We start from the raw sequence: 15,695 nt of genomic DNA, 5'->3' as shown, positions 1-15,695 counted from the left end.
GACAGCAGTACTCCAGAAGATGGCGTACAAGCGTACTGTAAGCAGCCTTTTTAGAAAATCTGTTACATTTTCGAAGTGTTCTACCAATAAATGGCAGTCTTTGGTTTGCTTTCACTATAACATTATCCATGTGATTGTTCCAGTTTAAGTTATTCGTAATTGTAATCCCTAAGTATTCAGTTGAGTTTAAGTCCTATAAAAATGTGTGATTTGTCGTGTAACTGAGATTTAGCGAATTCTTTTTAGTGCTCATATGGACGACTTCACACTTTTCATGATTTATAGTCAATTGCCAATTTTTACAACATACGGAAATTTGTCTACATCATTTTGCAACTCGTTTTGATCATCTGATGCCTTAACATGACGGTGGATGACTTCATCGTCTGCAAACAATCTGAGAGGACTACTGTGAATGATGCAGAAGGCCTGTCTTTCAGAGTCCGCCACTAGACTGGCTTGAGCATCTCTGTGACGCTTTCGCGCTCACTAAATGAACCTGTAACGAAACTTGGCGCTCTTCTTTGGATCTTTTCTATTTCCTGTATCAGTCCTTCACAGTACGGATCCCATACCGACGAGCAATATTCAAGTATTGGTCGAACTTGCGTTTTGTAAGCTATTTACGCTGTTGATGGACTACATTTCCTGAGGATTCTCCCACTGAATCTAAGTCTAGCATCTGCCTCACTCGCTTTTAATTCTATGTAGTCGCTCCACTTCAAATCACTCCGTAAGCTTACTTCCAGATATTTTATGAAAGCAGCTGCTTCAAGTGACTGTTCTGCAATTTTGTAACCACACAAAAAAGAGTCTTTCTGTTTATGTGTTAGCAATGCGTTACGTTTGTTTATGTTGAGGGTCAACTGTCACTCTTTGTTCCAAGCGTCAATCCTCTTCAGGTCTTCCCACATTTCACTACAATTTTATAGCGTCCCAACTTTTCTGTATACAACAGCACCATCCGCAAAAAGCCTCATGAACCTTCCGACGTTACCTAGTAAGTAATTTATATATCTTGTGAAAAGTAATGGTCTTATGACAGTCCTCTGTGTCACGTCAAAACTACTTTTACGTCATGAGAGTTCTTTGCGTTCAGAATGACATACTGTGTTCTGAAATTTCAGAGACTTTACTCATCTCATACAGATATGATTTTATGGGTATAGACTGAAGCGGTGACTTAATATTTGCTTAAGTATCTTCACCTGGGTTTCAGGCTGGATCCTACATTTACTTTCCATGTTGAAGTGATATTCCAGAACATGGAAAGCCTCGACAATTCTGTTCGTGTGTAAGGGCAATTTAAAGTAGACTGGAGCGACAGTAAGAATTTGGACGGATGAGGGAGGCGTGCCAGGGTAATATGTGCAGTTTATTGGAACAGCTGCGATGAGGTAGCCTAGTGGCGCTGGCGCGGTAGCTCAGCGTGTTCGGTCAGGAAAAAAAAAAAAAAAAAAAAAAAAAGAGTGAATGTATCGATGATGAACTTCAATGGGTGTAATGAGAAATCCGCCTCAAACAAATGCAACGAACAATACCGAACAAAATGAGATTTAAGAAAAAAGAGTTTTTTTTTAAGTGACTAGCGCATCTGACTAATAAGCAGGATACTCGGGTTCGATTTCCGGCCATTGTACAAATTTTTACTCGCCCGTTCAGTCTATATACATAAACTACTGTGTTCTGATTGCTAGAAACTCTTCAGCCCAATCACCCAGTGAGTCTAGTATTCAAAATGCTTGTACTTTGTCCATTAGGCTATGCTACCGCCTCTTGAAATATTTACTAATTTTCTTGAAACGCCCTGTAGATTCACTGTGTAAGTAGGCTGTTTAGATTCTTATATTGGTAACGCAGCCGCCACGTAGAGCTCTGTATGAAAATCACTGGCTGTGCCGTGTGCAGTCTGTGGCTGGTTTGCATTGTTGTCTGCCATTGTAGTGTTGGGCAGCGGCAGCTGGATGTGAACATCGAGTAGCGTTGCGCAGTTGGAGGTGAGCCGCCAGCAGTGGTGGATGTGGGGAGAGAGATGGCGGAGTTTTGAAATTTGTAAGAATGGATGTCATGAACTGATATATATATTATGACTATTAAGGTAAATACATTGTTTGTTCTCTATTAAAATCTTTCATTTGCTAACTATGCCTATCAGTAGTTTGAATCTTTTATTTAGCTGGCAGTAGTGGCGCTCGCTGTATTGCAGTAGCTTCAGTAACGAAGATTTTTGTGAGGTAAGTGATTTGTGAAACGTATAAGTTAATGTTAGTCAGGGCCATTCTTTCGTAGGGATTTTTGAAAGTCAGATTGCGTTGCGCTAAAAACTATTGTGTGTCAGTTTAAGCACAGTCGTGTACTATTGTTCAAAGGGGACGTTTCATAACTGGATACCGAGTTCTTGTATACAGGGTGGTCAATTGATAGTGATCGGGCCAAATATCTCACGAAATAAGCATCAAACGAAATAACTACCAACAACGAAACTTGTCTAGCTTGAAGGGGGAAACCAGATGGCGCTATGGTTGGCCCGCTAGATGGCGCTGCCATAGGTCAAACGGGTATCAACTGCGTTTTATTAAATAGGAACCCCCATTTTTATTGCATATTCGTGTAGTACGTAAAGAAATATGAATGTTTTAGTTGGACCAGTTTTTTCGCTTTGTGATAGATGGCGCTGTAATAGTCACAAACGTATAAGTACGTGGTATCACGTAACATTCCGCCAGTGCGGACGGTATTTGCGTCGTGATACATTACCCTTGTTAAAATGGACTGTTTACCAATTGCGGAAATGGTCGATATCGTGTTGATGTATGGCTATAGTGATCAAAATGCCCAACGCGTGTGTGCTATGTGTGCTGCTCGGTATCCTGGACGACATCATCCAAGTGTCCGGACCGTTCGCCGGATAGTTATGTTATTTAAGGAAACAGGAAGTGTCCTGTCACATGTTAAATGTCGACCACGATGATGCCCAGGTAGATGTTTCAGCTGCTGTCGCGACTAATCCGCACATCAGTGGCAGACAAATTGCGCGAGAATCGGGAATCTCAAAAACGTCGATGTTGAGAATGCTACATCAACACTGATTGCACACGTACCATATTTCTATGCACCAGGAATTGAATGGCGACGACTTTGAACGTCGTGTACAGTTCTACCATTGGGCACAAGAGAAGTTACGGGACGATGACAGATTTTTTGCACGCGTTCTATTTAGCGACGAAGCGTCGTTCACCAACAGCGGTAACGTAAACTGGCATAATAAGCACTATTGGGCAACGGAAAATACACGTTGGCTGCGACAAGTGGAACATCAGCGACCTTGGCGGGTTAATATATGGTGCGGAATTATGGGAGGAAGGACAATTGGCCCCCATTTTATCGATGGCAATCTAAATGGTGCACTGTATGCTGATTTCCCACGTAATGTTCTATCGATGTTACTACAACATGTTTCACTGTATGACAGAATGGCGATGTACTTCCAACATGATGGATGTCCGGCACATAGCTCACGTGCAGTTGAAGAGGTATTGAATAGCATATTTCATGACAGGTGGATTGGTCGTCGAAGCAGCGTACCATGGCCCGCACGTTCACCGGATCTGACGTCCCCGCATATCTTTCTGAGGGGAAAGCTGAAGGATATTTGCTATCGTGATCCACCGGCAACAACTGACAACATGCGTCAGCGCATTGTCAATGCATGTGCGAACATTACGGAAGAAGAACTAGGAATGTCGTTACACGTATTGCCAAATGCACTGAGGTTGACGGACACCATTTTGAGCATTTATTGCATTAATGTGGTATTTACAGGTAATCACCCTGTAACAGCATGCGTTCTCAGAAATTATAAGTTCACAAAGGTACATGTATCACATTGGAACAACCGAAATAAAATGTTGAAACGTACCTACGTTCTGTATTTTAATTTAAAAAACCTGCCTGTTACCAAGTGTTCGTCTAAAATTGTGAGCCATATGTTTGTGACTATTACCGCGCCATATATCATAATGCGAAAAAAGTGGTCCAACTGAAACATTCATATTTCTGTACGTACTACACGAGTATATAATAAAAAATGGGGGTTCCTATTTAAGAAAACGCAGCTGATATCAGTTTGACATATGGCAGCGCCATCTAGCGGGCCAACCATAGCGCCATCTGGTTTCCCCCTTCAAGCTATACAAGTTCCGATATTTGTAGTTTTTTTCGTTTGAATCCTATTTCGTGAGATATTTGGCCCGGTCAAGATCAATGGATCACCCTGTATACGTACTCCAGTACAGAATATACTGTTTTGCTCTAGGAATATATGAAATTCTCGGACACACAGTAGTTTCTGTGGGGCGACACGGAGTGAGATGGCACAGCTCGTAGTACATTGGACTCATATGCAGGAGGACGACGGTTCAAACCCGCGCCCAGCCATGCTGATTTAGGTTTTCCGTAAATCGCCTTAGGCAAATGCCGTTGTGGTTCCTTTGAAAGGGTACGGCCGGCTTCCTTCCCCATCGTTCCTTCCCTAATCCTGAGGTACCGATGACCACACTGTTTGGTCCCGTGTCCCAAATCAACCAACCAACCTGTGGGACCACAAATAGGTGACGGCGCTTACTTGTTGTATTTTCCACTGCAGACTTCGAAGGCGACGACCTGGTGGCGCAGGCATCGGTGTTCTTCTCGGCGGGCTTCGAGACGACGGGCTCGGCGCTGACGTTCACCATGTACGAGCTGGCGCACAACCCGGAGGTGCAGGAGCGCCTCAGGGCGGAGGTGCTGGAGGCGCTGGCCCAGGCGCCCCAGGGGCCGCTCACCTACGACACCGTCGCCGACATCCGCTACCTCAACATGTGCATCGCAGGTCGGTACACCCACGGGCCTCTCTTTCATCCGCACAGTGTGCAGCAAACGCTGAGAATAGAAATTATACAGATGGTGGAGGATCCTAAACCATCTTTGTAACTCATAGCTTCAGGCGTGTTAGCAGATTAAATTGTGAAAACTTAGGTCCATCAATTAAGCAGACATCTACAGTGTGTCTCAAACCTTTTAGGTCAAACTGAAAGAAGAGGTAGTTTGTCCGCAACCCATTATATTGAGACAGGGAAATAGTCGGAAATGCATAATTGTTGTGTACATAGTTCCGCGTAGTCAGCGCGTACACAACTTTCCCACTAGAGCGGGCCCCGCTAAGCAAAACAGCCCAGGCGCAGCGCTCGTCCATCTCCGCACTACGAGATGGCGCTGCCTTAGAGACCACGAGACATATTGCTGACACTCGCCTACTTCGTTAGAGCGACAAGTCAAATAATCTGATGGTGTGTGTACCGAAGGTCTTACAGTACGCACACCACAGTAATTATTGTGTTACAGACATATAAAGCGTACACCGCATAACAAAAACGTAGCTCAAATTAGTTGTTCAGTATGACGATCATCGTGTTGCAACGGCGCATGAATTTCTGCCGCACTCTCTCAAAGGTCCCTGGTGTCCGTTGTACCAGGAGACAGGCAGATTAGACCCTAGTAATCAGTTCTTCGTCCCATTCTACGAGGAATTCGTACACCAACGTCTTGACGTAACCCCAGAGGTAAACGTCCAGATATGTGAGATTCTCTAAGCATACAGGTAACGTTGTACGTGCTTAGAGAAGTTATCTACGCACGTCCGACGTTACCTGAATGACACCATTCCAGGACGTTCAAATGGAAGAGGAGAAGCAGAAGAAGAACTTCATTGCCGGCGGCCTCCCACGTCTCCAGACCCACACCTTGTGACTTTTATCTGTGGAGTTACGTAAAAGCCGGTCTCGGAAACACATATGGCCGGGAGAGCGGTGTGCTGACCATATGCCCCTCCATACCGGCATCCCGTGACACCTATGGGCTGAGGATGACACGGAGGCCGGTCGGTACCATTGGGCCTTCGTGGCCTGTTCGGGAGGAATTTAGTTTAGTTACGTAATAGACTGCGTTCTTATCCCCTCTATGTCTGACACATTTGAAAGTCGGCGATATGGCATTGTTGAAGCTGTGAATTCGATAACGAGAGATCAGCTGCTTCGTGTGTGGCAGGAAATGAGCCACTGTATTGATACATGGTGTCTACACTGAATGCATAAAAATTTGAACTTTTCTCTTTCCAGGAACGTTGGAATTGTGTTGACAGCAATAAATGTATGAAATGCGTTCTTTCTTTTTGAATAGCCCTGTATATATAGGGTGTCAGTTCTAAGAGTCGTGAGGCGCATTTTCTCTATTGTTTCGGCAGATGTTTACAATTTCTTTTTTGCAGTGTGTAGCTAAAGCCAGTCCACACAAATACTGCTCAGCACGTCTTCCACGAGACGTCCAGTGCCGACAGAAAGTGTCGACTTGTATTCCGTTATGAGCAAAATGATTTTTAAATCGGGATTTTACGTGCCTCCTTTATTGGGCGGTCCCAAATTAGTCTGTTGGGACATGTGCTCTATCGATATTTATTAACGTGCCTATTAAAGTCATCAGAAGATGAAAATAAATTGCAAAACGATTTAGAAAAGAAATGTGTATGATGCAAAAACTGGAAATTGGACCTAAATAACGAAAAGTGTGAGGTCATCCACATAAGTGCTAAAAGAAATCCATTAAACATGGGTTGCACGATAAATCAGTTTGATCTAAAGGCCGAAAATTCAACTAAATACCTAGGAATTACAATTACGAACAACTTAAATTGGAAGGAACACATACAAAATGTTGTGCAGACGACTAATAAAAGACTGCTTTTTATTGCCAGGATACTTAAAAAATGTCACAAATCTACTAAATAGACTGCGTACACTACGCTTGTCCGTCCTCTTTTACTGTTCTGCTGCGTGTTGTGGGATCCTTACCAGATAGGATCGACTGAGTACATCGAGAAAGTTCAAAGGAGGGCAGCACGTTTTGTATTATCGCGAAATAGGGGAGTGTCGCTGAAATGTTACAGGATTTGCGGTGGATTCATTAAAAGAAGGCGTTTTTCGTTGCGGTAGAAACTTCTCACGAAATTTGAATCACCAATTTTCTCCTCCGAATGCGAAAATATTTCGTTAACGCCGACCAACATATGTAGAAACGATCACCATAATAAAATAAGGGAAATCAGAGCTCCCACAGATAAGATTAGGTGTTCGTTCTTTACGTGCGCTATACGAGATTGGAATAACATTATTATTGTTAGAATTATTGTGAAGATGGTTGAATGAACCCTCTGCCAGGCACTTAGATGTGATTTGTAGAGTATCCATGAAGATGTAGATGTACTGGCGATAACGTTTGCCACACTCTCAAGAGTGTTTCGCGAAGTATAGGTGTAGATGTACATTTAGCTAGTCTCTATGTTCGCGCTGTCAGTAGGGGGTAAGGCAGCTAGTGAGGCGGACTCTGCCTCTGGTGGTCGGCCGCTGTCGGCTGGCCAGAGCGTGACGCTGCCGTGGTCGGTGTTGCAGAGACGCTGCGCAAGTACCCGCCGCTGCCGCAGCTGGACCGCGAGTGCGTGAAAACGTGCGACTCGCTGGTGGCCGGACTACGCATCGAGAAGGGCACGCCGGTCGTGGTGCCCGTCATGGCCATGCACTACGACCCCGACCTCTTCCCAGAGCCCGACCGCTACGACCCGGAGAGATTCGCTCCGGAGGTGGTCGGCAAGGGACCCAAGGGCTACCTGCCCTTCGGCGACGGACCTCGCATCTGCATTGGTAACCATTTTACTCTCTTCATTTATTTACGGAAGGAAAGTCAACATTTTTCATACGGTCCAAACCAGCAAGCATAACAACAGCATCTTATGCCGGTATTATACTATATTTCTTTGTCAAAGGTGATATGTCAAATAATTATGTCAAAGGAATTTGACATTGTAATAGGGAACTTTAGCAAATCTTGCCTTTCCCCAAAGAAATGTGTTCAAATCTACGGCCTCGCCGTTGACTTGATCATAAAAGTCGTTCGCCTTTTGTTCACTGTGTGTGTGTGTGTGTGTGTGTGTGTGTGTGTGTGTGTGTGTGTGTGTGTTATTTTGTTGACGAGTTGCGCAACGGATTGACCTGACAAGTACCCTTTGGCTCCTGCAAGAAGTAATTTCCACCCCACACTACTACAGGTGTCAGACAGACGCTCGACGCTCCTAACGTACCAAAAAGAAATGCCTGAAAAACTTTCAGCAATAAATGTTTTCTGGAGTCGACCGCTGTAAGGAAAAGACACAAAAATATTCTATTTTCTTACGTAACTAGTGGCATACTTGGGTACTGGAGTATTGCTAGTTAGTGTAAGAAAAACATTATACGAATGGAAAATATTATTTATTGCAAAACCTGAGAAAATCATGTGAAACTTTTATTTATTAACTAATACACAAATTTCTGTTTTTTTTCGGAATATGAGGTTACCTCTTATGTATAGGAACCTGTTAATGAAATTTATATACAAAGTGTGGGAAAGCTCTTTTATCCCTTTTCTTTAAGAATGTTATTTTCTCGGCAGAATGGCTGAGAGCTATACCTACTCAACTTGAATAATTATCCGACTGAATTTTTCTAAGTACAGTCGAGGCTGTCGCGTGAGAAATGTAACGGAGTGACATGAATGAAGTATTTTATTTCTAATGGAGGAAAGATGGGGCTCACCTACGCTGTAGCGCACAATACCGTGAGCTGCGACGACTGCTGCCTGCGTCGTTCTCCGCTGAAAAATAACAGAACTATCTCTATCTGGATTGACATTCACCAATCGAACTCTCACTACGCCTTGATGAAGTCAATGACTTCTGTCTGCCCCTAGTCTAACTATTGGTACACCGGTCAGATAACCAGTCCACTGCGATGCCACTCAATGTTCGCTCGCAGGCGCTAAATAACACTATGTCTGTGTTCACACCGCACATTAAGTGTCGCGGCCAACACAGTGAACTAACGCTTAATGCCGAGCAACTCAGTATAGGGTATCATTCCGATTCGCTAGCGACAGAGGTGCTCTCTCAGTGCAGTACTAAGTAGAGACTTTGTTCCTCGCTCTCTGTGTACACGCAAGAGTGCACTAGCTCCCGCTACGTGTTCCCGCTTCAAGAGCGTCACTGCAACGGCCCCTCTCCACGCAAACAGCGAAAGGGTACATCATCTGCTGTCTTTCCCTCACTCCTCCATCTCACTGCGTCAGAAATAGTCTGCCAGTCAGCGTTACTCTTACAAACGGGAGAATGGCGCTCCGTTTAAGCCGACCAATCCATAAAAATATAGCATCTGCGTTAGGCGTTTACTGTCCACCTGTGAGAAGCGTAGTTGAAGTAGCAACTGAGGAGCAGTTACTGCAAATATTAACGTATACATATTTTCTGTATACTTTTTTGTGCTACATACTAGATATTGTACTTCCAGGTTATAAACAGTTCTGGCACTTTTCACCCTCCATGAAACAGAATGGTCCAACTTATTACTTGGTATGTTTGTACACGCTGCTCTATATGGGTGTTTGCTTTACTAGTTTTAACTTTGCTTGACAGCTAATGTGGGGGTAATCTCTCTCTATAATTTCTCCATCGTATTACTTTTCTCATGTTTTGAAGTTTATTTGTATTGATTGACTGTTCTGTCAGTTATTAGTGGAATATTTTATACATTATGAAAGAAAACACTTACAACACTGATGTAATATTCTACAATATTTGTTATTTGTTTCACAAAGTTGTTTTTGGCTACTGCAAAGGTACTTATATGGTGCGGTGAAATTTTATTACCTCAAAGATTCTAAACTGTTGTATCTACAGAGTATCTCAATTTCCAGAGATGGAAAATGTTAACGTTAGATTCTGGAATAAAAGAAGAGGGGTAATTTCACTGTTAATCCTATGTAAGATTATTTAACAAAGATGAAATATATGGCATACTAACTAATTAAATATATACAAATTACAACAGTTGTTCATAGAAGGAAATAAACTGAATAATAAACTTTGGTGTTATGTTGCAAAGATCTGGCTGAACAAAATAATCTTGTCTTTAAGGAACACCTTAGAAGTTAGACACTTAGGAAATGAAAGAGTTCTATTACAGACCACTTGCTTAAAGAAGGCTAAAGTTACAATGTGAAACATAAAGTATTACATCACATTCATAAAGAAAGGAAAATGGGCTATCTTGAAGTAATGGAAATTAATAAACATATGGTCGTCAACCAAACCTTAGTCCTGAATGGCCAGATACAGTTGTCTTACTCGCCAATTCTAACTGCAGATATTATTCGTAATCGCATCCAGGTCATGTTGTAAATTACCCCTCTTATTCATAAGTCTCATGTTGCTTTACTGAATTTACTTTAAATTCTCTTATTGTGTTAAAAATTACTTTGTATAATCACAGCTGCTTCAGTTATTATCTGTATGTAATTTAGGACCTATTAAAGGCAAGATTATTTTGTTCAGTCATATTTTTGGAACACATGACCAGAGTTCATTGTTCACTTTATTTTCTTCTATGAACAACCGTTGTAATTTGTATATAGTTAATTAGTTAATGTTTCACATATTTTATCTCAGTTAAACAATCTTACAACGCTTTTACATTGGAATAATCCCTCTTGTTTTATTCCTAAACCTAATGTTAACATTTTTTATCTCTGGGAATGGAGATACTCTGTAGATGCACTGGTTTAAAATCATTGATCCAACAAAATTTCATTGCACTATATGTTGTTGTTGTTGTGGTGGTGGTATTCAGTCCTGAGACTGATTTGATGCAGCTCTCCATGCTACTCTATCCTGTGTAAGCTTCTTCATCTCCCAGTACTTACTGCAACCTACATCTTTCTGAATCTGCATAGTGTATTCATATCTTGGTCTCCCTCTACGATTTTTACCCTCCACGCTGCCCTCCAATGCAAAATTTGTGATCCCCTGCGCCTCAGAACATGTCCTACCAACTGGTCCCTTCTTCATGTCAAGTTGTGCCACAAACTCCTCTTCTACCCAATTCTATTCAATAGCTCCTCATTAGTTATTTGATATACCTATCTAATCTTCAGGATTCTTCTGCAGCAAAACATTTCGAAAGTTTTTCTATTCTCTTCTTGTCCAAACTATTTAACGTCCATTTTCACTACCATACATTGCTACACTCCATACAAATACTTTCAGAAACGACTTCCTGACATTTAAATCTATACTCGATGTTAACAAATTTCTCTTCTTCAGAAACGCTTTCCTTGCCATTGCCAGTCTACATTTTATATCCTCTCTACTTCGAACGTCATCAGTTATTTTGCTCCACAAATAGCAAAACTTATTTACTACTTTAAGCCTCTCATTTCCTAATATAATACCCTCAGCATCACCCGATTCAATTAGACTACATTCCATTATTCTCGTTTTGCATTTGTTGCTTTCATCTTATATCCTCCTTTAAAGACACTGTCCATTCCGTTCAACTGCTCTTCCAAGTCCTTTGCTGACTCTGACAGAATTACAATGTCATCGGCGAACCTCAAAGTTTTTATTTCTACTCCATGGATTGTGATACCTACTCCAAATTTTTCTTTTGTTTCCTTTACTGCTTGCTCAATATACAGATGGAATAGCATCGAGGAGAGGCTACAACCCTGTCTCACTCCCTTCCCAACCACTGCTTTCCTTTCGTGCGCCTCGACTCTTATAACTGCCACCTGGTTTCTGTAAAAATTGTAAGTAGCCTTTCGCTGCCTGTATTTTATCCCTGCCACCTTTTGAATTTGAAAGAGAGTATTCCAGTCAATGTTGTCAAAAGCTTTCTCTAAGTCTACAAATGCTAGAAATGTAGGTTTGCCTTCCCTTAATCTTTCTTCCAAGATAAGTCGTAAGGTCAGTGTTGCCTCACGTGTTCCAACATTTCTACGGAATCGAAACTGATCTTCCCCGAGGTCGGCTTCTACCAGTTTTTCCATTCGTCTGTAAGGAATTCGCGTTAGTATTTTGCAGCTGTGACTTATTAAACTGATAGTTCGATAATTTTCACATCTGTCAGCACCTACTTATCTTTATACCTGATGATGGCGTAACAGCCAAAAATTGTTTTGTGAAATAAATAATAAATATTGTAGAATATTACATTAGTACTACCTGTGTTATCATTCATTTTGAAGTTTAACCTTCTGCCAAGTGCAGTATTCCTCGTCACAGTGGCGGATTTATTGGTTGCAGGCACCCGGTTCGCTCAAATGGTTATGCGTCTGGCACTGGTGAAGATGATATCGAGCGGGTTGCAGGTGGTGCCGGCCGAGGACACGCCCACGCCGCCGCTGCGCTTCAACAAATACTCCTTCATGACTGGAACAGTGGGCGGGATCCCGCTCTGTTTCAAGCGCGCGCCCGACGCTGCGTAGGCACTCGAACGCCTGGACGCTGACCGCGCGTCCGCACTTGACAAACTGCGTACAGATCACCGATGGCGGCCTGCTAACCCTGGGCCCTCTTCAGAGGAGATTCCTCCTCTGTATTCTGGATCTGACGCGCCAGGTGATGATCCATTGTACACAGGAGGAACAACTGGCTTAGGCTTACAGGCGGCTGGGTACTTCCCACGCATCTGGAGTTGGAGAACTACTTACAGTCCCCCGACGATCAACCACAGCCCTCAGGTCCTCTTTCGAGGAGGTTACACTTCTGACTTCCAGGTGGTTGAATGCAGAGCACGCGTCAAGACTTGGGGAAGTGCATGCAGTCCACCAGCGGTGACCCGTTGTCCTCGGACCACCTTTGGAGGAGCTAACCTTACTGTCTTTTGGATCTGCCGATCTAGGTGACGATCCACTGTACACATTAGGGGAAGCTGGCGATGTGGTCGCCGTGAATGCACAACGGCGCTTGGGGTTGGCAGATATCAGGTTGCTTGTGAATATGTTACAGCGTCGCAGAGTTTCACTGTAATTAAGTTTACGGATGATGGACGAATTCACTTCGCAAATACAGTATCCTTAGGCGTGCCTAGGCAGATAACAACTGTATTTAGTAAATCATATGGATAATGTGTAGTGGTTTAGTAGGTGAACATCTATCACACATTAATTCATAGAACTATCGAGGTAAAAGTTATGTACTGAATAGCTTAACTGCACCAAAAATTCTGTAGATGTTGGATCTTCAGATGCTACGAAACTGTGCTTGGTGCTGGGCACAACAGCATCACTTTCATCATACAAAGAATCTGCGCTTCAAACTTACTTGTCAGTTTCGTAGCATATAGTAGTAGGATCGCAAATATGAAGTACAAAGAGTGAGAAATAAAAGTTTTATACTAGGTACATATACTTAATGTAGTCTAATGTCACTAAATAACGCGTATACACTTGTTATACTCGTAAATGCTTTGTTGACGCGGTCCGAGCATGGGCCATCTCAGCGATATCAGGATCAAACTTCACACAACGTATCGAGTCAACTGCTGATGCTACTTTGTAGCTTCATCACTTTACACGATACTTTGAACAACGTTTGTTTCTGTTTCTGTTAAAAAAGCATTTATACGCGTAACAAGTGGATATTTGTTATTTAGCGAAACGAGACAATCTGAAAGGGATGCTGTGCCTCCTTCGCGACATTGTGTCTCAATTTAAACCAATTTCTGTTCTTTTAAGTCCTAATGCTCTATTTCGATACCGCAATCGAAGGGCTGTTGTGCAGGAATCCGTCAGATCGAGTTTCAACAGTCTGGCAGGACTGATGATTTTGTTAACCGCCAATGACCTTTCGCTGTAGTCCTCCAGCCAGCGGAGGCCAAGATCTCAGTGAGATTGTGTAGTCAGGGAAGGAAAGCGTGGAGACTGAGTTGCAACCGCTGACGAGCCATAGGCCCTCCTCTGGGCGTCATGTAGGTTGATATCTCCTTCTCGCCGCTAATTCCTCCACCATTGCACGTTTCACCGTCCGTTATATGGGAACAGAATGATTCTAACTGTCGGATATCTGTCATAATTTGCCATTTCATGTGATATCAACTGTTTTGTAAGTGTTATTGTATGATGTTAAAATAAATCTTTGTCAAAAATAAATAAGGATTTCTTTTACACTGACTTGCACACCAAAAATGCACTACAGAATCTTTCCCAATCAACTTACTACCAGGATTCTTTTTCGCCCCTTTAAGTGCAACTCAAGATTAAGTAAGTAATACCTTTCTTTTAAAAAAATCGACTTTGGTTTGTCGTTCGAACAAGAACTAGCGGAAGTACTATATTTCAGTTAAGGAAGCTGTACGAACTAGTTCATTTTATACAAGAGAAAATACATATCGTATGTACTTTTAAATAATGTATGGGATTGATTTGCAAAATTTTGGTGGATCCAAAAAATAGTTATAAAGGAAATCTGATAAGTCATATCCTGGAAAAAAGGGGAAAAAGGTTTATACAATGCTCAAGCTTAACAACAGAAATTAATTACAGATCACATGCCGAAAGGTCTCATAAGACCCCTTCAGGCATGAGGCAATGACGTAACTTTTATATATGTCATTTATTCCCCTTTCAGTACTGTTGTAGCATAGTGCAAAATCCTAATTAGACCAGACTTTTAGATCAATGATCTGTATACGTCAGTTTAATTTATAATTTCTTCGAAATACTAGTGAAATGGCCTGTAACTTGGAGCTAGGAGTGGTAAATTTCTGAACTCAAGAAATCCAGAAAGAAAAGAGACTTTATTACAACTGTTAATCGCCTCAGCGGAATTCAGACAATACTGAGGAAGATAATATTTCAGGAAACACACAACTATTTTGCCTTCTTCCAAAAGAGGTGTTATAGGAACCACCATAAAGCTATTAATGAATAACACAATGAGAATGACACTTCAAGATATTCTCTTAAACAATGAAAGATAGTGCACTTTCGAATTTTAAACCCCACAAAAATTTACAAAATCAGTAACAACAGAATTTACAAGTTTCACGGCTACTTGGGTATCACGGGGATGTCAACCACGTCTCGTCTGTCCCCAGATCGGTCTGCCGCTGTGGTTGCCCCGGTTGCTGCCCGCAGTGGGGCTGAGCCCTCGCCTGTGGTTGATTGGGAGGTCGTTCCAAGGCGTGGCAGGCAGCAAAAGGCGTCCCCGGAGGCTGATCAGAAAGCCTCCCCGGTGCGTCTGACAAACCTGTTTCAGGCACTGTCTCTGGCTGAGCCAGATGCAGCTGCCTGCCCTGTTTCATAGGATCATTCTCAGCCTTCAAGGTCCGGGCAATCGCAGAGGGTGGGCTTACTGGTAGTTGGGAGCTCCAATGTTAGGCGCGTAATGGGACCCCTTAGGGATACGGCGGCTAAGGAGGGGAAGAAATCCAGTGTGCACTCCGTGTGCATTCCGGGAGGAGTCATTCCTGATGTGGAAAGCGTCCTTCCGGATGCCATGAAGAGCACAGGGTGCAGCCAGCTGCAGGTGGTGGCACATGTCGGCACTAATGACGTGTGTCGCTTTGGATCTGAGGAAATTCTCTCTGGATTCCAGCGGCTATCTGATTTGGTGAAGGCTGCCGGTCTTGCTTACGAGATGAAGGCAGAGCTCACCATCTGCAGCATCGTTGACAGAACCGACTGCGGACCTTTGGTGCAGAGCCGGGTGGAGGGTCTGAATCAGAGGCTCAGACGGTTTTGCGACCGTATTGGCTGCAGATTCCTTGACTTGCGCCATAGGGTGGTAGGGTTTCGGG

At 42.9% G+C, this 15,695-nt stretch overlaps 1 protein-coding gene across 1 annotated transcript in view; it reads left to right on the top strand.

Annotated features, from left to right (window-relative positions):
- Window positions 1–14,049, top strand: part of LOC126281456 (cytochrome P450 6k1-like) — a 60,181-nt gene extending 46,132 nt beyond the window's left edge. The window contains exons 6-8 of the mRNA XM_049980441.1: window positions 4,646–4,870; window positions 7,482–7,730; window positions 12,200–14,049. Of these exons, the coding sequence (XP_049836398.1) occupies window positions 4,646–4,870; window positions 7,482–7,730; window positions 12,200–12,381 (656 nt within the window). The 3' untranslated portion in view covers window positions 12,382–14,049. The remainder of the gene's footprint in view (window positions 1–4,645; window positions 4,871–7,481; window positions 7,731–12,199) is intronic.
- The last annotated feature ends 1,646 nt before the right edge of the window (window positions 14,050–15,695 follow it).

The sequence above is a fragment of the Schistocerca gregaria genome, chromosome 7 (assembly GCF_023897955.1).
Source record: "Schistocerca gregaria isolate iqSchGreg1 chromosome 7, iqSchGreg1.2, whole genome shotgun sequence".
In the NCBI taxonomy this organism is placed as follows: domain Eukaryota; kingdom Metazoa; phylum Arthropoda; class Insecta; order Orthoptera; family Acrididae; genus Schistocerca; species Schistocerca gregaria.
The sequence above is the reverse complement of the archived record's forward strand: the minus strand, read 5'-3'. Positions and strand labels throughout refer to the sequence as shown.